Genomic DNA, 23670 nt, shown 5'->3' with positions numbered 1-23670 from the left:
TTTGTTCCGCTAACTTCTAAAGCGATATCGAAAAGGATCTGGATAGTCATAATAATTTTATTCAATATTTCATCATGATACAAAAAATAAAGCCAATAATATAAAATAATATAAAATGAGAAAAAGACTGACACGTATTCGTGCCTTATAATTCTGTAATTACATTCGCCTTATTTTTATAATAATAAGAGAATAAAATTTGAAAGATATAAGATTGATTTACATTAAATAATCAAACTAATATCTAGACTAATAAATAAATAATAAAATAATATTATGTAAACATATTAAAGGATTACAACCAGTAACTATTTATTTGCTTTATAAAAATTTCAGATGCCACTGCAAATTCAAGAGCCGAGAGTAAATGATGATTATTATGATTTTACTCCTCATCTCTATGGCACTCTAGAAGAGTAAGTTCGCACTTTTCTTTCAAGAACGCTGTATATACAATACATTATATTATATACGCTGTATTACATAACGAATGTACAACGTATAAATGTATTTTTTAAATACAGAAACATACATATGACTGATTTGGAGGACCAGTGGCTGAATCACGAAAGTAGTCAACCTTGTTCTTCTAGCTGGGTACTTTTTCTTTATAATTAATGAATATTATAAACATAAATTACATAATTTAAAATCATACAACATAATAATTAAATATTTTTCCAATACGAAAACACAGTGGAGCAGTGCTGGGAATTTAGTCTTCGATATTCGAAAATGTCCACTTACTTTAGACGAGGATATAGACGAATCTTGTGAATTCACAGAAAAGAAAGAAGGAACAGAAACTGGTTTGTGTTATTAATAATTGTTAAATGTTTTTCGTCATTATTTTGTTAATTTTGATAGAAAATTAAGTCTTTTTTTATATATATAGTAGTTACTGGAGAAGAAGTTACGTTTGAAATAGCTGATAATAGTACAATAGTAACGGATACAAATCAACCTGCAGAGGAAACAAAGGAAAAAGAATTTAAGTGTCCAACCAGTAATTCTGTGCCTGTATCATCCTCAAAAACAAGTAAGAAAAATACAAATATTCGGAAGAAAAACCGAAATGTAAGAAAGAAAAAGAAAGAAGATTCGGTTACAATAGTTACTAAAAACGCCAAGCCAGAAGAACAAGAAGATTGTGTGGATGTGGAAACTATACCAAAAGATGAAGTACCAGGTATTTAAGGAGGGTGGTTGCTCAAACAAAAATGATAAAATTGAATTTACATTTATAGAAAAAAAATATTAATATGATAATATATATAATATACAGGGTGTCCTGAAATTTGCGAATCAAAATACCATAGCAAGAAAGTCGTCGAAAAAATAAATTAAAAAGTTATTTACCATTTTTCGTTCCGAGCAGTAGTTTTTTTAGATAAAAAGGTTCAAAACAGGCCAATCATACATTACGGTTGAATGGAAACCTGTCCGTGAGTCGCGCGTCGATAGTGTTAGTGCATTATATATAATTAAATATCGTATTCGTCAAAATTCTTCGTAAATATGTATAGAATTATTTGCACTTCTTTTTATAAAATTCTTATCATTTTTAACGTGCTTTCGAGAATTAAATTACAGATATTGTAATACTTTTGCTATGTTGGTCATGCACACAGAAAAATATATACTACCTGCAAGTAAAGATTATTTGTTCCAAGTATTTGATAAGTTTATATATCCGCAAATCTATCATAATGTCATCGCAAGTGTTATATTTCCTCAAAATATATTCTGGTTCTTAGTAAGTCTAGTATTTCAAACAAGAATACATAGAATTATTTGAAGCAAAACAATTTTGTTTCTTCTGATTTTATTAAAAGAAGCATACGGAATTCTTCAATAAGTTTTATAATTTTCTTCAAAGAAGAATAAATTCTTTCTTTGAGTATAAGATGGCAACCTTTTCCAAGACTAGTAACAAGTATATCTTAAAACTATTATTAAGAAAATATTCTTTGTTAAAGCAAACTATTACTTAAACGGAATAAAATAAACCGAGTAATTACTTTTCTTGACTGTACAATAATATTTTTCTGTGTGTGTGCAATAGTATAACTTTAATAATTAATTATTCAACAACCATGCAAACAATCGTCTTGTACTTTCGCATGGAGGACAGATTCCCATAGACGAATATTTTCTATAAATTTGAATTTATTTTTATCATTTTTGTTTCAAGCTAAAAATAGCATTGTAACGTTTTACTAAAAGTTTTATTTCTCATTAGTAATAGAAGCAGCTGATGTAAAGAGTTTGTTAGAACAATTTGAGGCTTCTCAAACTCCAAATCTGTGCAATAAATTGACCGTTACAAATAATCCCACTTGTGACACGAAACCAAACACACCGTGGCAAGTGACACAAGAATGCCGGACAAACGTATCGGAGAAATTTGTTTCGCAAGCTGCCACTCAACAGAAAGACGTACACGCCTCATTAGACGCCAGAAGCATCGTAGATAAAATAAAGGTGATTATTTCAATAAATATTTTAATATTTAATCGGGCTACATACTAGTGTAATCTGTTTCCAATCTAATCACGATTATCTTGTTAAATTTTAGTCATCGGAACGTAAAAGAACTTGTATTCCAATAATACCCGCTAAGCCGAATATACCGGGTGGAATTCGTAGCATACGAAAACAACAAAGAGCTTCTCGTAAGAACAAGACTAATTCTCCCGTAAGTCCCTTCCCCTAAGTTACGGTATGATTGAAATATGCATGTAAAACGCGCACATCTATATGCTTCGTGTATCGACTATTGTTGCAAAATCTATGATGCAAAATAATTCACTATTAATTAACGCTTTTTCAGGTAACGAACAATGTTGAGACTTTGAGAACAGATTTCAGTGACGTTTCTTGGGTACAGTTAGATCATGATTATTGCAGAGCCAACCCTACTACAAACAACACAAACAATGGTAAGTACGATAGACAATTCAACTATAACGAAAAACCATCTTCGTTAAAGACATTAAAACTTATCTACCTCTTTCTACAGAAACCACGACACATGCTACAAATACGCCTACGCTATGCAGAAATAAGAACTTGGATACGACCGAAGAAAAACAAAGGTGTATCCCTGCACAAGAGGCCCAAAATTTGAATAGAACATATGGCATTGGTAGAAAGCCTTACGAGCCAATAGCCTTACAAGTTAAAATAAAAGATAATGTTCTCGAAAGTAATCAGAAAAATGATCAACAACAGTCTCCTTCGAAACAGTCCCAGAACACAAATGCTTCATCTTCTATTACAAATAAAAATTTCAACGAATCTCCTCAACTTTTGGGCACACTACAAAGTTCTGACAATATTCAGAATATCCGTTCATCTTTAGCTAAAAGAATCTTGCAATCACATGGTTACATAGTTAAAACAAATGCACAAACAAGTCCTAAACCACAGCTTATGGTTTCCGTATTGAAGAATCCACCAAATGCATCACAATCACCGTTCTCAACAAATTATTCTAACGAAAATATAGTGACCACTACAAACAGATTAAACAACGAAGTACAAAATATAATTCTACAGAATACTCAAGACACGCTGCCGCATGAAGAAGTGATGACAGAGCCACCTCGCAAAAAGTTAAATCTAATCTCTCTACAAGAATATCGAAATAGAAAGAATGAAAGTAAGCCAGCAAAACAAAAATCTCCCATGGCATTAATGTATGTCTACCACGCTGCCACTATGACAGAATTCAAAATTATGGATGATCTGGAGTCTAAGATTTGTGAGAGAGAAATTATTTCAGTCTTGAAAGAGAAATCAGAGATGAACAGAAAAGAAAAAAACAAGACAAAACCACCTACTTGTGATACAGGCGTACAAACATATGAGTCTATGTTTGAATGTTCCACAAATGTAACATCGGATGTGGAAATCATTGAGGAGATACCAAAGGAAATAAAAGACAGGACGAAACCTGATAAGAGGTAAGTTATCAAATATTATCATATTAGTCAAATATTAGTCTTATTAAAATACTTAAAATTTCACGGTGAACTTTATTCGAGTCTTCTGTGTGTCCAAGACAAATCTTCTTCTCCTTTCCCTTAAATTAGGCTTGACCTATTTTTCCGATTAATTCCTTCTTGTGATCCGGATGTCCAACTGTCCAACCATTTCTTTGGGGGTCTTCCTGGGGGGTCTTCTCGATGTTGGTTTCCCCATATCTTGCTACCAAAATAATTTATTAAAAAGATTTTATTTATATTAAGTAATGATGCAATATAATGTTATTGGGACAACTACACACGTTTTAAAAAAGATTTTTCGAAAGCTAATCAGTTTTAACATACATTTAATATAGTCCTCTTATATACTCTTTGTCTCTTTATCAAGAAAAGTCATCGTGAAATTTATGAAAACTTATTCTAATTATCAACAGGAAGAAAAATTATTTGACGACTTTAAACTGGCCTAAAGTGGTTTAATCTAATAAATTATTTCAACGTTTCGACCATCCAGATTGTGATTCTTTTCAAGGAAATGTCTACAATTTTGGAGAAACTTATTATTTATGAGCCGTTCATGTAACTATTGGCAGTATAGCCACCGAAAAGAAACTAAGTTTACAATGCCACACTTACATGAATTAGTCAAAATTAAAGTGTAAAAAGATGTCATCCATCTCTGGATATCGGTCAGACAAAACTGTGTTTGAAGGCACGTCCATCCGACACAACCGCTACAGTAGAACTACGGTCAGAGACGTTACATCGAAAAGACACAGTGAATACGAACGATAAATAAACAAAACACCAAAAGTATGATCAAAATTAAAATTAAAAGAAAAGAAAATGAACTATTGAAACGCGAATAAATAAGACTTCAAGAAAAAGAACATTAAAGTAACGTTAAAGTTATAAATTAAAAAGAAGGAAAAATGTAATTAAATGGAATAATTTATTAGATGAAACCACTTAGCCAGTTTAAAGTCGTCAAATAATTTTTCTTCCTGTTGTTAATTACTGGCGATAATAATATTCCAATCATTCTAATTATATTTAATTATATTATAATTTATATAATATCATAATAGGGTGGAAAGTATCAAAAATTATGAACAAAGATCCTGTAAAAGAAAACTCTCTCGCAGTCTGAGTCGATCTAGATCGAGGAGCAAAACGAATAAGATGAGCAGAAGCAAAAGTAGAAGTAGAAGTAAAAGTAGAAGCAGAAGAAGGAGAGACAGAAGAAGAAGTAGAATCTACAGCAAAAGTAGAAGTCGGAGCAGAAGCAGAACTAAAAATAGGAACAGAAGCAGGAATAGACGTAGTAAAAGTACAACCAGAAGCAGAAGTAGGAGTAGATCTCGTCTACGCAGAAGTAGGAGTAGATCTTGTCTACGCAGAAATATCCGCCAACGAACAATAAGTCATCGACGCAGTTCTGTCAGCTCAACCAGCAGTTCATCTTTGACAAGATCATCTCGCTCATCTTCGACGAAATCAAGATACTCATATTCACGCTACAGATCTCGATCCTGTACCCGATCGCGATCTCGTAATCGATCACGATCGCGTAACCGATCTCGATCCTATAACCGATCACGATCCCGTAACCGTTCTCAATCTCGTTTTCGATCTCGATCTAAGTCCAGATGTAGTTCCAAATCTAGATCTTCCAGACGACGATATTCCAGTCAAAGTTCAAGGTATGTAACGAAAGAAAAAAAGATAATATAATAACTGCGCGATTGATATACACATAGATTGATTCTAAGATAATTACATTTCGTTGAAGTTTACATCCCTCTACTTCGGCAATCTTATATAAGTATAAAATATATAATTGCTATATACTTTTGGAATTAAAATAGTTTCTTTAATTGTTTGTAATTTTTTAATTATCTTTTTGATTAAAAAAAAGAACTTAAGCTCCAAGTTGATATTATAAAAAAATCTACTCAAAATAGCAAGAAATTTTATATAAATTTAATTATTTCAATAAGCATTCACATTTTGAAATAATTCATTCTAATATAAATAAATAACATTAAGATTACATTAGATCGTGAATAATATTAATTTGAATGGAATTTAAAGTTCTTATAAAACATCAACAGGTCTTCCTCTGCCTCGAATTTTGAGAAGCATGGATGGTCTAATCATCGAAGGGATAGTAGCGATTGCGAAAGAAATTATGACAGAAATTATGAAAGAAGACAGTCCTTAACTAACCGTCACGACTATAGAAGCAGGTAAAACAGGTTTTCAAGATATATATGTACAATTACTACCGACATAGAGAAACGAACATTTGCTGAACAAATATTATTATAATTTATTATTAATTTTATTATAATTTGTATTAATTTGATAATTTATTATATTATTCTCAATGTTAAAAAGCGTATCGCCAATTGAAGAGATTATTTCCATAATGTCTTATAATTAATTTACTATAAAATAGTTATTTAATTTTTTGTTAATGTTTAGAAAAAATTAAGATAAACTTATTTAAGACATTTTTTTTATTGATGTCAAGAACTAATTGTGCATCCTAATAGTAATACAAGTTCAAATAAAGATCGTTTTTATCATTTGTTTCTAGTAGATCACCGTTACGTTCTTATTGTAACTGGTACAATAAAGAACAAGACGAACGGAAAGTTCTATTTGTGAGAGGCCTGGACAAAGAGGTCACCAAAGATGATCTTCGTAAAAGATTTGAAGTCTTTGGGCCTGTTATGAATATTACTATTCATAACGATAAACGAGGGTATGTGTCGTGACTATTCATTTTATTATTTTCTTAATTCTGTTATTATTTAAATAAAAATTTTACTATTCTTATTTAAAATATATGATTAATTTCAGCAATCTTATTGGCTTTGTCACATTTAAAAACAACACCGATGTGTACAAAGCCATGGAGCATGGTAATGACAATCCGTCATTACCTAGATACCATCTAGCCTTTGGAGGTCGTAGGGCCTTTTGCAGATCGGACTATGCTGATCTGGGTAAGAGAAAATTAATCATATTATTAATATTATATACAGTACCGGTCACAATTATATCATCTTTCGTTTTCTTGAGTATAACTAATTTTAAAATGCACGAATGAAAAATTCGAAAATTGTGGTGTATTTCGTCAAATTTTAGTACCCTTCGTGTACAAGATGCATCTGTTATCAGGTGTCTACTGTAAAATTTTGTGCACATTCGATGCACATGAAAGTTTAGCTCTGAAAACCTAAGGGCGATATAACTTTGACCAGTACTGTATATTTAGATGTACGAAAATGTAATTTTGTTCTTATGATAATTACATTTTTGTTCTAGATGATATAAAAAATACGCGGAAATCCCTGGATAGATTCTCTCAAGCAGATGAAGAGAACTCCTTCGATTATCTGCTGAAAGAGGCAAAAGCACAATTGCGTAAGAGAAAAGTTTGACATACGTACTGTTTAATAGTTTTATTAGATATATGTTTCTAATAAAACTATTAAACTATAGATATGTCAAATGATATTTTCGATTATCCATACCTTATTACATAATCAGAAGATCAATATCTTATATTCTTGTATTAGTTATATTATTTATTATATTATATATTTATTATATAAATAGTAAATATTAGAAGCATGCAAACACCTGAAATTTTCGAGTTTTCGATGTCTGATTCAGATTTTTTGATTTTTTCAAATATTTGTTTCCTTAGCTTACTCAAAACTAGTGAACTGTCCAAAAAGAGAATACATTTTATTGATCCTCGGATTACGTAACAACGGATAATGGAAAATATTCATATGATTAGTCAGACTTAGCAAGTACCTGATCTTCATGAGAGTAATCGAACTCGATTGGTCATGAACTTTGTGTAAATTGCTATCTGCACATTTAGGAAATACAATAACGATGTAACAAATGGCGAAATTTATTTTAATGTAAATATACTACGAGATTTTTGTAAACGTAATTGAAAGAGCAGAGATAAAAATAGAGTGCAGATTTACTTTAAAAGACTACTTTCGTTTGCTATATTCATCTGTACAGATGTGATGAATATATATATGCGAAAAGTAGATTATTTATAGCTAGGACATTTTAAAATACAAATCGAGTTTTTTTACAAATTCTTTGACTATGTTAAAATATTATTTATTATTTCTTTCATAATTACGTTTATCATACTGACAACCTGTTGTACAGGCAGAGTAACGGTGGAAAATTTATTTATTTGCTAGAGATGGTGTGATCTGACCGTCGCATAGATGTAGAGTGGCCATATTCCCTCTAGCAAATAAATAAATTTCCCTATTTATATAACAGATATATATCATTTATTTCTTTGTATGTCTATTCGACGCAGTCAAAAATTAGTCAAGAATTATAATCGCTGTTTTATTAAATTGTTTTATGAAACTTGTTCCTCCCAGTGTGATGTAATCTTTGATAATTCAATTATGTAACTCTAGATAAGAAAGACAATAGTTCTGTACAATGTTAATTAAATTACATGTGCCAAATACATCGTATATTTGGCCAACATAAAGTTTCTACTACTATAGCCCGAATTATTTAATGAGATGTAAATATTTAATTACATTTTCATTAGTTAATCATATAGGTATTTATGTCTCTATTATACGATTAATCATTTATTGTCTACTGCCATGATCAACTATTAATTAGAATCATAGATTAGAAACAGATTTTACAGCAAAGATAAAACAATGAGGTAATCTTGGTCTTAAAAAAATTGAAAAGTTTTAGCAAATGTGCAAAATTTCATTATAATTATTAAATTAAATCTGTGTATGAATATTGTTAAATGTATATAATTATTGTTAAATACATGCACACATAATAAAAATCACATACATTGTAATTATGATGATTATTACCATTCCACATTTTCTCTTTTTCCGAATTTCAACGCTCCTAAAGCCAGTGGCACATAATGCTTTCTTGCTTGCTGGTTTGCTTGCGTGCACCTTTGCTGACTAGTGAGAGCCAATCAAGCTTTAGCCTTAAGCCATCCGATCTAAAACTCTGCATCCTTATTGGATCTCGCAAGCAATCCAGTAGGAAAAATAGTATCGTGTGCTATTGGCTTAAATTCAAAATTTATGATTGAACAATTTACCTTTATACCTACTTGAATTGTATAGACGAAACAACTTTATAATCGTAAGCAGTTGATGATGTATACTCGAAGTTCTTTGTCATCCAAGGATGTGAGAGTGATCGTTGCTTCATACAATGGAGGAGTTGTTGGTAGAACGTGTATCATCATTGGAACTTGCTGGTTAGACAACCTCACATCTACACACACATGTAATCAAAAGTCTATTTTTACTGTAAACATTTTTGTGAACATTTTAATTATATAAATATCGAGTTCAAATTACCCAAAGATTTCATGGGCGAACAATAGAAGACAATTGTATTTTCGTACTTTCAAAAGAAATAGCAAAGACAAATTAAATCTTTTCTTTTAATAGATTCAAATAGATTTTGTACATATACATATATAATGTAAAACACAAAACATACAGCATAAATCATACTTGCCTTGGATAGTCAAGCATTCTGGTAGAATGAGAGGACTCGATTTGTCCGAAATTGTAACTTTATATGTGACTGCAGTATTAAAAATATGGACAAATTCCAAAGCTGTAGAATCAACATCTCCCATCCACCCGTGTATCAATCGTAATTCAATGTAAGTATCTGAAAGCAATAATTAAAGAGAGTAATTGCTGAGTAATAAAGTAGCAACATAAATGACAATTATTTGTCCACGTGGTAAAATAAATATAAATAAATATAAATAGATTATCAAGTTACGAATAAACTAAAAAGATTCGACTAATGAGCATTTTAATTTCTTTAGATGCCATACGATTCACTAGGATAACATACCCAAGTATTTTGACCAGAACTGACGTTCCTTTGGTTCAAGAGTTTTTTGGAACATCTCAGTTACACATTTCCGAAATTGAATATTACAAGATGGTACAGGTAAGTTAATATTAAACGGGCAATTGCTTCTTACGCCACTTCCCTGATTTGAGCAAATGCATTCACCTTGAGCCGCCCACTCAACAACAATATGATCGTTAACAGACGTTTGCCAAACCGAATTTATCTATTGTAGTCAATAAGAAATATATAATTTTATTAATAATTGCTGGCATCTTTAATTTTTCGAGATCATAAATCGTGTTGCGGCATATAAAATGTCAAATTTCGGTTGATTAAAAATATTGACATCGGTATTTCAGTGATATTAGTTTCGCAGAGTACAATTTTACATACAATTTAATCATTAATCACTATAGTCACACTTATCACTGTAGTTGTGCTTATAAAGTCTTTTTCAGAAACACGTTTTACTTGTTTTGTTTGAAGTTCAAAATGAGCATAAATTTTTTTATATAAGAATATAATTCTCTTACATGAATTAAAATTGAAGATTAACACTATTGCAGTCTATACTCGTAACATTAATAGAGCCTTTAGAAAAAAAAGATTATTAATAAAAAAACTAATAGCATTAGTTTCAAAATATTTTGATTAAATAAGCTATTTTTTTCAATATAATGTTTTAATAATTTATTCAAATATCCAATATTTTATATGCACCAACCTATATATAATATATGTTTTTCACATTTTGAATTACTTATGGACGACCTCGCATTTTCGTCTGTCGTAAATTAATTTGCTCGTACTTGAATAATGAAGTCGCCTGTCTTCGATTGAAAGATTAACCAAAATGTTCGTTGCTTCGGTGCAATACACGCCACACTGATCGATAAATGCACCTCTGATGCGCCCTCAGCAACGACTATTGATTCCTGATTCAGGAAAAGCCTTCGTGGTACTTTCCTGGCTCGCAATTCACGCCATCGCGTAATTTTTAGATTTGCTAAAAATATGCGGATCACAATTATGTTGCACATTTTTTTATTACAAAATGAGAACAATGAATTAGCTCGGGACTATCAAATGTCAAATGCGAATATTGCAAATTACTAATACATGTAGCGTTTTCCAGAGTAAAGCTAACATAGTAAAATAGTTTAGCATGTTAAACTTTGCACGAGTTTAGATAGAAGAATAACTTAACAGATATGAGTTATCGTTTCTTTTATACTGTAATAACGTTGATCAGTTCTCTGCGTTTGCTGTAGCGAGCGAGCCTTGAAAAGCTACTGTATTAAAAAAAATTTATCTTTCCTTACATGGATGACTCGGCCATTCGTCCGCCATCCATATTTCATATTTTGCAGCATTTTGATAGGGTACATTGATTCTCAGATTCGTTTCGACAATCTTGTACAGTTTGCTGCGTATAGTGTACTCCCTCGTGATTCCCAGATTATCAGTATGACCTTCTAAAATAATAGTTTGATTCGTCCCGAAATGTGGTCCAATAGCCCGTCCGCAAAGCACCAAGTATGCTGTTGATGAATTAATAAATCCGATGTCAGAAACGAGATTCAAAAAGATCTCCTCATTTTAAACAATTTGCAGAAGCTTGATTTGATTAAATAGTAACGGAGATGTCTTAATCTTGTCGCGTTAAAATAAAATGTCCTATACAACCCAGAAAATTTAGGGAGAAAGATATTTTACAAACTAAAATTGAAAAATATGATGGTCGTTAAGGTAATAATTACGACTTAATTACAACTAATCCAAATTATTGTAACGGTTTTTAATTACAACTATTAAAGATATTTTAAAGTAAACATATGCTTTACCTCTGTCTCTCCGTATTTTCTTGGCATGAAATTGTATTTGTATTTGGCCACTGCCGTGCGCATTTAAACGTAAAACCGATGCGGGCTTCAGGATGGTAAAAAAACGATTGACATCGTTCACGAGCAACAAAAAATAAGTTACAATGTTATCCGACGGATTTGAAACGCTTATTTGCTTTGTTACGGTTTGAGAAAGTGGACAGCTAAATTTGATCTGCAACAATTAAAGAAATAACAGTAATATTCAATTTACACACATAATACGAGAACATATATTCTAGGATTACATTTTCTCAATTTGTCTAGGATTAAAGTTTTTTTATTCAGAAAACACTAATAACATTATTAAGAAAACCAAGGCAGAAGAGCCAAAGCAAGATATTAGTACTAACAAATATATTATAAACAATTACTTGCTTTATTACGGTTTGAGAAAATAGACTTTTCGGTCTGTCATCAGGCCTACTTCAATATTAAAAACTAACAGAGTATAAATAAATGCAAAGTGATGATTAAATAGAATTCGCAAAATTACATGCTGTTAAAGGTTGAGAACACGTTTTTAACATAGTCATCAAAATTAGAAAATTCGTTGTCGAGTCCTTGAAACGAACGATATAAGAAATTGTCCAATATATAAATCGTGTGAGAAAATTCATGATTGAATTACTGTAATGATGTATGAGCGTGTAAATTAGAGTTAATGTAATAGTATAATAATATAATGATCAGTTGATACATACTTGTATTAGATATAAATTAGAAGAAATGATTTGTAGAGCGGACTATCCTTGTCAAAGATTAAAACTACAATGCGAACTGTGGAGAGACTAAAGAAGCGTGTTGCTGACAAGGTGGAAAACAACAGACATGGAAGGGAAGATGAGATATTAAAATGTGAAGTTCAAAATTAAAAACAAACATTACTGGTGAAAATAAATTTGTTTTACCAGCGAGACATGGGCTTGAGGCAAAAGCTCCGCGTGTCGCTTTGTCTATTAATATTCGATTTTTGTAATTTTATGTAAAGCATTTCAGATATTAATCGTTTAGCGTAGGAGCGTTCTTGTTCTAAGACATTAACATGTCCCCAATCAAAACGATAAAAGAGTAAATTATCAAAATGATATTATGTAAATCGTACATATATGATATTAACTTTATAATTTTTTCCCACAAACCTTGGCGCGAGGTACGTACGTCGGCAAAACTTGGAAAAGATGAACGACCAGCATTAATATTTGCACTTGATTCGGATTGACTAATTGCATCGGCGTAATTATAAAGCCTAGTCGTATTTTCCTCCAAGCGGTGACTAGGCAAATGGCGTTATGCAACATCTATACACGGCATTGCGAAAATTATGTAGTTTGCACTCGATGTAAGCAGGATTGTAAAGTTGAAGTTTGAAGATAACGATCAAGAGAGATTGTTAGATTATTGCGACTGACAATTTGATAGCGCGTTCTCCGTTTTACACCTTTTCCTTCGTCTTTATATAAGTTATGCTAAGTTGCACAAATTAAAAAAATATAACGCTGTTTATAAGAAATAACAATTAAATCTATCATCCAATTCTTTTTCTTTTTACTGCTCTTATCTCGAGATATATGATATTCATTGCTTTAACGTTCGCGTGACCAAAATCTCACTGATTCACATTGTCCTAATTGGATCTTGAGTTTTAATACGCATATAATTGTTATATCATTTTAATCTTTGATGTACGAACCGATACATGGGTCTTTTAGCTATCGCCAGAGTCCAATACTCGACGACTTACTTCATGTTTGTTTCTCGGGTAAATGTACAGGTTGCTGAAGCATTCGTCGATGAGAAAGGGACAGTAGGCTGCGGTAACTGCAATTAGCACGAGGCTATTTGACAAGTTGCAATGAAAATTCTGGATCATGCGATGCTCGACCACATCCTGCTTTTCCCGTGGACTCAAGTTTACACGGCGATCAGTCATCCAATCTCGCACACGCTGTTGTTCGTAATGATATTGCAGCCAAGCTAGTAGAAACTTTTCTTCCGCACAATGATCGCCGGTAACGAGTTCGCAGCTTTGCGAATTTGCGATACTCTGAATAGCTCTCTCATGTAGCTCGTATTGCCTCGGCAAGCTGCGAAAAGCATTATCCAATTAGAGACGCGATTGTAAAATTAACGCAGCAACAAACCTCAACCTAGACGATACTATCGATTCCCGATACACCGTGGATCTCCTCGAGGAACGCGGCGACGTCCAGAATTTATGCTCATGTATCCCACGGAGCACGAGGCACTTGTACGTCTGTAAAATCACGTCCAACCAACACAGCTTATTTCGCGACTCGAATAATTGCCGCGACAGCCGTTCGCGTGGCACGCAATTTGTATTGAAAAGCCTTTTTCTTCGTGCCTGTAACGCAATTAACCACAGACCGATGAATCTTCGTGGAGTTGTAATTCAGCTAAAAGTTTCTTCTGTACATTGGTCTTTAAATCTTGGATTAAATCTCATTATTGCCTCTTAGAAAAGAGAGATTATATAAGCTCGTAGCTTGTAACTTATAACTAACATTGCCCTGCACGATGTCAATGCTGATCAGATAATCGTTGTAATTGAGAAGAAATTGCGGCGAAACGTGAAATAAATACGCTCCTTGTGACAGAAGAAAGTCGAGTATCTTGTTATGTAACTGGAGGACACGATCGATTCTTTCGATGTCATTTTCAGGTAACACCTGTCTCGACCTTGAACAAAGAAACAATGTACTCGAGGAAGCATGCACAAATTCATACAAATCTTATAATATTACAGTTCTCCCAAGTAAGTGCGAATATTTGGTCCCACAAGCGATTCCAGGACATCGATAAACGACAGCATAGTCGTGCCGCTTTCCTGTTTCCAATTTCCCACGTATGATTTTTTTTTTATGTGAAAATACGAGAAAGCTGCTGTAATGCCATACGGGATGCTCGGATAAAAACGAAATTCCAATGGGCCCGAATACATCCATTCTTCCATAATCGTCATTATTCTTTCCACATGTTTCTCGCAATCGCTAGTAAAGATAAATACATGCAAGATACTCGTCACAGAAATCATTTTATAATATCTGTAAATTAAATTTGATCTTATAGAATTTCAATTAACTGTCATCGGTCAAATTGGCGGCTAAGATCCACTGAATTGAAGTTAAATAGTAGAACATTTATCGATATGCTTTATTATTTTTTATTCTGCGCATTTATTTTCTCATATAACAAACATTTATGTTAATTCTGACTGCTAAATAATTATCTTAATTAACTGACAATCCAATCTCAGTCAGTGAAGAGATCTGCTACGTTAAACCTGAGTTCGAAGACTAAACAATGTGAAGCCACTTTTACGCTTTCTCTCTCAGCCGTGTACAAATTTAACTTGAATTCTGGCTACAATTTCATCCACTTTAAGTTCTCGCACTATAAAACCTGATGATTTTGTTCCTCATTTCTTAAAACTTACTCATTTCGATCGTTCGCCGCATGACCAAGATGCAATAATTTTTTGGAGAGGCTGCGATCCCTCGCTCCGGAAGCCATGGAGAGCGCGGAAGGTCTTATGCGAATCGATACTCGTTTACCGTTATCATCCAGCGTCCGTTTCCCGTCTACTTGCATGTACCCGTTACCTACTCCATTATCGTTTATTTCTTTACTTCGATGCAATTTCGAATCTGTCGTCTTATCGACATAGCTTATACTTTGGGCATCAAAGTGCGACGTAATACTGGGTCTCGATTCGAATAATTCGCTCTGGATTTAAATAGGTTACATTAATATGTGGAGGAAAGTCCCCTATTGTGGGATAGGCTCCTAATATGAGATAGCGGAATTTCCGTTGATTCCACCATGAATTTTTGGCCCTTGGAGTAAAGTCTGTTTAGTGGAAAATTGATTGTTAGATCGTGCAATCGTCGCGCAAAAAGATCTGCGATTGAATCGCGACGTTGAAAACTCATTATCTCATACTAGAATCCTATCTCATAATAGAGGACTTTCCTCTGTAGCAAGTGATTTTGTTTTCTTATCAAAACAGATACGTCAGCTGAATCTTGAGACTCAATTTGATATTTGTTTGTAATCTCGATTCAATAGAGATTCTCAAAGGAAGTTTTAGAAAGTAGTTTTTGTACATATTTCGTATCATCTGAGAGATTTGAGTCGGGAAAAATTGCGTATCGCCGCTTTAATCGATGTTTTGACTCCCAAGACGAATTTCGGGTGAGTAATCGGTCCCCTTTTCAGCTGAATACAGTTTCGGTTAATCTTTAATCAAAATGTAACGAGGTATTGAACCGTCCGTGTCTCAAGACATGAAGCTCCAATCTGAGTATCTCACCTGACGCACTCTCGAGACGAGAATAGAGAAACGGCTATAAATACGGGCCGTAAAGTTATAAGCAAAATTCTATCTTCAAACCTGGCACAAATTACGATAATCGATAGTGTAAGAGTAAGCTTTACGGGGACACGTTGAGTTATAATTTTTTGTCGTGTATCATTAAACTAAAATCTATGCCAGTCGCAGCGTTTGGCGATCTATTCACGAATAAGTAGATATTATCGCGTAATAAAATCTGATTGTAGTAATATTATATCTCTAAAGTACTTTTATTGCACGCAAATCGACAAACGTACGTGTCTGAGTGTACGAGTCCCTTCGTCGTAATCGTCCTCGTCTGTCGCGCTATCCGACGACACTGGTGGATATGAGACACATTTCTCCGAACATCTATCGTATGTCCTGTCAAAGCCGGACTTATACATGTACGTCGTTATCAAATTATTATCCGCCGTTGCGTACACCGTTAAAGAACACGCAGCGAGCGCTCGATCGTCCGAAAATTCAATAGTTGAGCAAAACGATACTGGTCGGTCGCTCTTGAACGTTATTCTTGCTTCAAGTTCCACGCAGCGTCTTGCAACAAAGAACAGCATTTGCCTACTTAACTATTCTTGCGTAAAATGTTATTTTCGTTAATTGACACAAAAGAACTTCTCCGATACATATTTAAAAAAAATTGTTGGAACGCAATTATTTAATTGTCACTAATATCTTTTTAACGATACAAATTTGCGAGAGAAAGGGCTCCAGCTCACGATTGGGAAGAGACGACGCTCCCGTTTGGGAACTCAACGCGTAACAACTCGTCTCTATAATCGCCGGTGCATCGCGGCGGCGTCAAAAAGTTCGGCCGTATAAACGCCGTGTTATCAAAGTGCCTCGCTCGGATCCGAAACTTTTCCTCTATCGCCGTGCCGAGAGGAACAGGCGTGAAATATATCTCCGTCGGCTCGACGTCGATCGAACTGGCGGGGAACTCGCCGTCGAGACGTAATTTATTGAAGACGCCGTCGTCGAGCTCACCGCGAACGTATATCGGTGCCTCCGCCGTAAAGCTGCCGCGTCCCCTCGGCTCGAACTCGAGAAGGAAGACGACGCTGCCGCCGGGACGTAAGGTGCACTCGATCGAATCTAGCGTTCTCCTAATCTCCGCGCCGCGAGACCACTCTATGGCGAACGGGCAATCGGCTTTGTTAAATTCCCCGATATTTATCGAGATTGCTATCTCCCTCGGCGTTATCCGGTTCTCTATGAACAATTCTTCGGACAGCTGGTGGCAAAGAACGAGAGAATGAACCGTGATCAAACGTAGGACTGTATTTCTTCTCGTTGAAATAAAAATTTGTAAATGTTGCACATTAAGATGCTTGACTGTCATGTTTAAAATTTCTAAAGTCTACGACAAAAACAGATATTTTATCTGGCTGCATAGAAATCTTTTCGTGTTACAGTATTTTTATACTTCCTTGTTTCGGGTTTCCCCCTTTTAATTTCATGTGCCGTAACTTACTTCGTTAGTCGCGGCGTTGAATCGAAACGAAAGTTTGCTGAAGAAAACAACACGGCCAGCCACGGTACAATCGATGGATACAGTCGGTAGCTTATCAGGCAACGGCGTCATGGTGAAACCCGGCAAATGCGCATAATGTGCTTCATGCGATTTCACAAATTCCGCTGGTCGAATGCTCTTGGGATTCAGCATCGATACCGGGCCGAGCAGCTGATTTACCACGATCGGCAAATAGAAAGCGTAGCTGGCCAAATCGACCGGTTGAAAGTGGAGATAAAGATTTTTACTTGCACCTGGGACGATGGTTATCCCTTCCGTACCTTTTTGTTTATAAATCGCGGTCAAATTACCCGATTCGTTAGACAGAATTCTTAATTTTCGAATTATTAATTGTCAGAGTTAAAAATATATATTTCTTACGGAGAGACTTTGTACTTCATCGCGCACTTTAGGATACTGCCATGTCTGCTTATCTATGCGCAAATTTTTGCTGTTTGCCAGCTTTTCTCTAATTCTTCACGTCTATTTATTATTTTTCCATCGCTTACCTATTTCCGAACTTCTGCCGTCTGCCGACAGAGAGACGTGAAATTCGGGATACTCTTCCAACGAAACTTGCAGTTTCAATAACGTTGTCCCAATATTTGTGGCCGTTATCTGGTGAGTACGAGAGGCATCAACGCTGAGGCGTTTTATGTCTATTCGTTGCGGCAGAAGCTTCAATCGCGGAAATGACACATCGCCATTTATCCTATACAGTAACGGCAGACAACCTTGAATCCCAACGGCAATTACGACAGTGAAGCGACAGCAAACGTCGAACGTGAGGTGTACCTAAGCGATAATAAATATCGTTCGCATATTACAGAGTTTTATCGTCTCGCCCGATAGAGAACGTACCTCGAGAATCGCGATACCGCGCGGAGCTATTTTCCCTCGCAGCGGATTAACGTTACAGCCGCGTATCAGCGACGCGCTATCTATCTCGTACGTCACCTCGTTGAACTCATAGTTTTGAACAACGACGAGCACCCTCGTCGGCAAATTGAGAGGCACTTCCCCGAGATTCGTGTGGTCGCTCGCGAATTCCACCCTCGGCACAAATCGCGATGCGCTAAGTCGCAGGGACGTGCGACTTCCGCTCTCGCACTTCAGGGCCGCTTGAACGTAATTATCCCTCGCGTTATCGGTCTCGTGGTACACGTAAGCGTGCGACGTAGCGTTACCCCGAACGGAACCTGATCTCGGTTCTATATGGAATTTAGACGCCGCTGGCACTTCCCACCTGTAACGAATTCATTGTTCTGCACTGCATTCTAGGCACTCGAGTTATTTTGCAAAGTCCAAGACCTCACGAGAGTAGGCGCTCAAAATAGACGCAATTATTCCCTACAGTCGAGCATCTTAAAAGTCTTCCGCTATTACTGAGCTAACACTTGAGGAAGAAGTGTCATACGTGTAAATCAAACTCGAACATTGATATTAAGTCAACGATCTGCTCAAGAAATCTCTCATTTATTTAGTCTAAATTTTTAATATATATATAGACTTGCTTTCCCAAATGTTCGCTTGTTAGTGTAGTATCTTTTATTTATTTTCTCTGAATTTTTAAATGCACGTAGATCGCTACTCGCTTTCAAATGTGTACTTGCTAGTACATTAAGTTTTATGTATATAATTCTTTCAATCATTTAAAAACTCTTTTTTGAGAATCATCCTTGTTTACACAGACAGAAATACATTTTACCTGAAACGTATTTTCGCATTCAATTTGTTTGTAATTTGGATAACAGAGGCCATTGGTTGATAAACTTCTCCTTTCAACCATTCCTTCCCAAGTTCGATCTCTCTTTTGTCGACATATAATTGCTTTTGAACGACGTGAGCAGTAATATTGAGCTCGAAAGAGTTGTTATCATTAATCGCGTAATTGATATATCCGTTAAACTTGCCAATCCCATTCGCAAAATACTCGATTAGTCTTGTCATTATCGAGTCTGGTTGCAAGATCATTAAGTTACCTTCTGGAAAGTAGATGCACTTGGTTGACAGACTTGTTAATCGAATCATCACTGGAACGTCGTTCGTATTCTTTACAACCAAACGACGGTAGTTGGTGCTGTTCGGTGCTACCTACCAATTACTCGATGTCCACAATTCAAGTCATTCAAACAAGCTTCTATTATTGCTACTGCTCTTGTTCCGACACGCTTAGCATAATTCACGAAATCGATGGAAAATTTTTATGTTTTTACAATGTGAAGCTTTTATAAGTAATTTTAATAAAGAAGTAAATGAAAGAGAAAAAAAACGTTACAAACCAACTTATACATTCCTCTTTTATAATCGGAAGAATTAAAATCTCTTTCTAAGCTAATAAGTTCTCCAACAATTTCTGTGACTTTTTAAACATTGGAGCAATTTTGTGAGTTGTGACATTTTGAATTACCATCCCGAAGGCGAAGGTGGTTGGATAAATGTGGACTTTATATATTTGTAAAGGCGATAAAGGTATCAATACAGCTGCCTTGATTGTCGAAATCGATTTCTCGAGCGGACATCTTACATTTCCCGCAAATCTACTTATTATTTTCGAATAGTTTTTATATAATGGCTTCCACTTGGGTGGGCGTAAGAGGCGTTTCATAATTTCCTCGTCATCATCTATTATTTTTGTTGGTGAACTTTTTTTACCTTCATCGAAAAAACCAAGTCAATTTCCAATTCAGAGAATTCAAATTTTTCTCGATTAAATGATTTAACGTAAGCTTACTTAAAAGTCCTTTCTTGGACTTGAAAATAATATTCACTGTGCACTCAACGAAGTAACTTCCGACTTTTATTCTTCCAAGGCGTCGTCTCGACGCAGTCGAATCGTAAGAATCTGCTGCGACATTGAAGAACAACTTGAAGGAAGATTCAACTGTGAAAATTAATTAGAAGCTGTCTTACTCAATGCTTGGATCAGCTCGATGAAATTTATAAAAGAAAGACTAAAGAGATACAAATAGTTAAGATGTCAACAAAAATAGATAATTCATTTATCTGTTGCAAATAAAAAGTAAAACTTTGTAATAATTACTGTTTTCCTTGCCGCAAACTTTAACAAGAACTTCGATCGACGTTTTCGGCTTAAGTTTCACCCAATTCGGACAACAGCGTGCAGCTGCATTCGGCGCACATTCTAGATATATCGGCGCAACAGCGGAAGGATTTGTTAAGCGAAGTACGCGCTGTGATATCTGGCCGACAATTAAGTCTCCGAAATAGAGGGTATCAGGTTCGAGATGCAATTGTACCGCTTCTACTTCACCGTAAAGACAAAGCTTTAGCACATCGCAGATTCCTGAATCGGTACTTGATGCACAGGACATTAGCATGGATGACATTTCCACCATTGATTCTTCTATTGAAATATTTTACAAATTAGTTAATTTCACACATTATTATCCAAGAATAAAAACTATTCAAAGGATCCAAACGATCCAAACGAAATTATCTAAAGATATCGCTTAAAATTAGCATGAGCTCCGTTTAGTAAATTAATAATTTTTTAAATTTTATTCTATATAGATCATTAGAAAGAAATATCACTCACGTATACAAATTCTTTGTGATGATGCACTATCCGTCGCAATATCCTTTACAGATTCAATCCCTGGAGAAATATTATTTAAATAAAGATTTATTCAGTTGACCTCAATGCAAAATAAACTAAAAGAGACACACTGGTGATATCTTCCGATTCTGTACAATGTACCCTGACTATTCTAATGAATTGCATAAAATCTCTATTCTTCATTCGACTTGGGCATTCATTTTCACATTTTCTCCACTGCTGTTGTTCGCGCTCTTCTCTCTGTTGCAATGTACTTACTGGTGAAAATCTAGAATTATTATTAAGATACCCATCTTTTAACATATAACACATTTATACCGCGTATGATAAATTTTATTCACTATGCAATGATTGGACTCACTTTACTTCACAGATGATGCCTTGGAATGGATTTATTCGCCCTTCAAATGGATGAATTTCAAAAACGCTATAAGTCGGATATTGCCTACGGTCGATGTCCTGCAAAAATAATAAAACTTACTCGTTAGATCAGTTAAAAGAATAAGTCGAACCGAGTGTAAATTAATCATATAAAATCTATGTATCTCGAGAATTCCAAGTTAATTCATCTAGCTGCGCCCGATATTTGTCTTTTGCGTGATACTATTGTAAAAAAGCTTAATATTTCTAAATAAGAATTTTTATATGTTAAATAAACAATTCTACGATTCTCGATTGTTCAAATTTGCCATATTCATTATATCTTTTTGGACAGCGTTCTACAATTTCTAAACACAGATTTTGATCGTTTTAAAACGAGAATGGTAAAATTATTTTAGTAACAATAAGACTACTTTAAGCACGCTTTCGATAATACTGTCTCGATCTACTGGCTAGAATCTGTAATTTATTTGTAAGAACAATTGTCTCGTACCCGAATGCACTTTACTTCATTATCGATCTCACCGAGCACAACATAACTGGAGGTTCGGGATGAAAGGTTACGCAGAACGAAGGTATCGTACCTACAGGTATTTTCTACCGTAGGTGGAAAATCGATGAGCGTGAAATCTCCAGTCGTATTTGGATGATAGACTACCAATTTCGGTATAATGACGTGCACTTTGACGGGAACGCGTATATTTGGGGTAGATTTAACCCTGAGAAAGTTTATACAAATCTGTCTTGCGATGATAAAAATTACGATGACAAACAGCAAGGGTGTCTTACCAAAATTCACTGTAAAAGATGCCTTCATTTGCGCCCATTAATTCGATTTGAAGCTTTACATCTTTTTGCGGTTTGATTCTTCCACGAAGAGGCTTTATCATTAGGTCTAGATCATTTTGCCCGAGATCAATCGAAAATCTAGAAAGTTTTAGAGTTTTACCGAATTATTTTTTTATGAAACGCACTTCTTTATACAATCTTTAAATTCGCCTCTCATTTGAGTAAAATATTAATTATACAAAAAATATAATTACAATCAATCTATATACATACGTACATGTAAATTATTTGCACAATTTGAAATTATCATGTCCTTTTATATAACGCAAGTGAATAAGACAGAAACGACGAGAATCGCTCTTATATTGTTCTAAATAAAGATGAAAAAAAGAAGATACACTGCAATTTTATTTCTGATGCCCGGAAAAGTTCCATGAATAACACGGATACCTGGTACTTTTGCTTCCCTCGTTACGGATTGCTACTAGTTTTAAACCAGACGAATAACCAATGTCGATAGTACCAAAGTCGATTGACTTCGGCTCGATGCTGATGCATTCGGTAGCTAAAGTGGATATCACTCGATAATCGAAAATCTTTCCGTTGATTTCAATCGGAATTATTGCGTGGGATATGGACGTTCTTTTGAACGTGTAGGTCACGTATGTCGTTATACTTAATCCAGGACTCAGCCGTATGCCACTCTTCAAAGCTTTCACTTGAAAAGCCTATCGAAAAGCGTTAGCCATTTGGAAATTATTTATTTTCTAAAATTTTACAATTATAATCCATCTACGTTAGGCATCTTTACTATAGAATTTAGCTGGCGAATTCTGATAAGCGCAGGTTTATACCCGACATTCTTGATAGTGATACGTTGTCGATACGTAACTCCTTCAAAGGCTTCGTTGAATTTTATATGACTCGGTGAGATGTATACGTCATCGTACCTTATGCCTCTTGCTAACTCATCTGTAAGCACTGCGGATTTCTGTATTTCCTGTTCCTCTTGCATTAAAACGATTGACTGTGTGATCTAATATTAACATACAATTAAATCCAAATAATGTTATCGCGGAAAACTGACGTTAAATGTAGAAATTTTATATTTCTTAAATGTTTTTTTATCTGTTCTAAAAAGCTGATCTTGTTTATACGTCCACATTCGTTGGTTTTGTTCATTTTGTTGTGTTCTTGCAAAAACCATGTTATCTGTTTTATTTTATTAT

The 23670-nt window shown here is 34.5% G+C and overlaps 2 protein-coding genes across 3 annotated transcripts; one reads left to right on the top strand and one right to left on the bottom strand.

Moving 5' to 3' along the window:
* The first annotated feature begins 315 nt into the window (after nucleotides 1-315).
* LOC105564836 (serine/arginine repetitive matrix protein 2-like) lies at nucleotides 316-8809 on the top strand. 2 transcript variants are annotated; one of them, XM_012017553.1, is made up of 13 exons: nucleotides 316-416; nucleotides 525-597; nucleotides 698-809; nucleotides 896-1189; nucleotides 2243-2484; nucleotides 2579-2698; nucleotides 2834-2942; nucleotides 3023-3968; nucleotides 5078-5692; nucleotides 6104-6238; nucleotides 6595-6759; nucleotides 6858-7003; nucleotides 7326-8809. In XM_012017553.1, exons 1-13 carry the CDS (start codon nucleotides 337-339, stop codon nucleotides 7439-7441), a joined length of 3153 nt encoding a protein of 1050 aa, XP_011872943.1. In that variant the 5' UTR covers nucleotides 316-336; the 3' UTR covers nucleotides 7442-8809. The 2 variants fall into 2 exon arrangements, with proteins under 2 accessions (XP_011872943.1, XP_011872942.1); XM_012017552.1 differs by having other exon boundaries at nucleotides 6592-6759.
* LOC105564890 lies at nucleotides 6939-23670 on the bottom strand. The gene is made up of 29 exons (XM_012017652.1): nucleotides 23253-23670; nucleotides 22892-23169; nucleotides 22442-22579; nucleotides 22146-22371; nucleotides 21633-21730; nucleotides 21382-21539; nucleotides 21251-21310; nucleotides 20735-21058; nucleotides 20102-20346; nucleotides 19400-19785; nucleotides 18553-18937; nucleotides 18201-18486; nucleotides 17653-17972; nucleotides 16898-17538; nucleotides 16436-16715; nucleotides 15261-15550; nucleotides 14569-14814; nucleotides 14329-14503; nucleotides 13948-14168; nucleotides 13548-13890; nucleotides 12946-13104; nucleotides 11765-11978; nucleotides 11243-11461; nucleotides 10730-10926; nucleotides 9918-10143; nucleotides 9567-9725; nucleotides 9151-9317; nucleotides 7313-7399; nucleotides 6939-6999 (listed from the first exon to the last, which is right to left on the bottom strand). Exons 1-27 carry the CDS (start codon nucleotides 23454-23456, stop codon nucleotides 9175-9177), a joined length of 6621 nt encoding a protein of 2206 aa, XP_011873042.1. The 5' UTR covers nucleotides 23457-23670; the 3' UTR covers nucleotides 6939-6999; nucleotides 7313-7399; nucleotides 9151-9174.

Source organism: Vollenhovia emeryi, unplaced genomic scaffold, assembly GCF_000949405.1.
Source record: "Vollenhovia emeryi isolate VEMERY1.0 unplaced genomic scaffold, V.emery_V1.0 DF939159.1, whole genome shotgun sequence".
Taxonomy (NCBI): domain Eukaryota; kingdom Metazoa; phylum Arthropoda; class Insecta; order Hymenoptera; family Formicidae; genus Vollenhovia; species Vollenhovia emeryi.
Note: the sequence above shows the minus strand (reverse complement) of the source record. Positions and strands in the feature narration are given on the sequence as shown.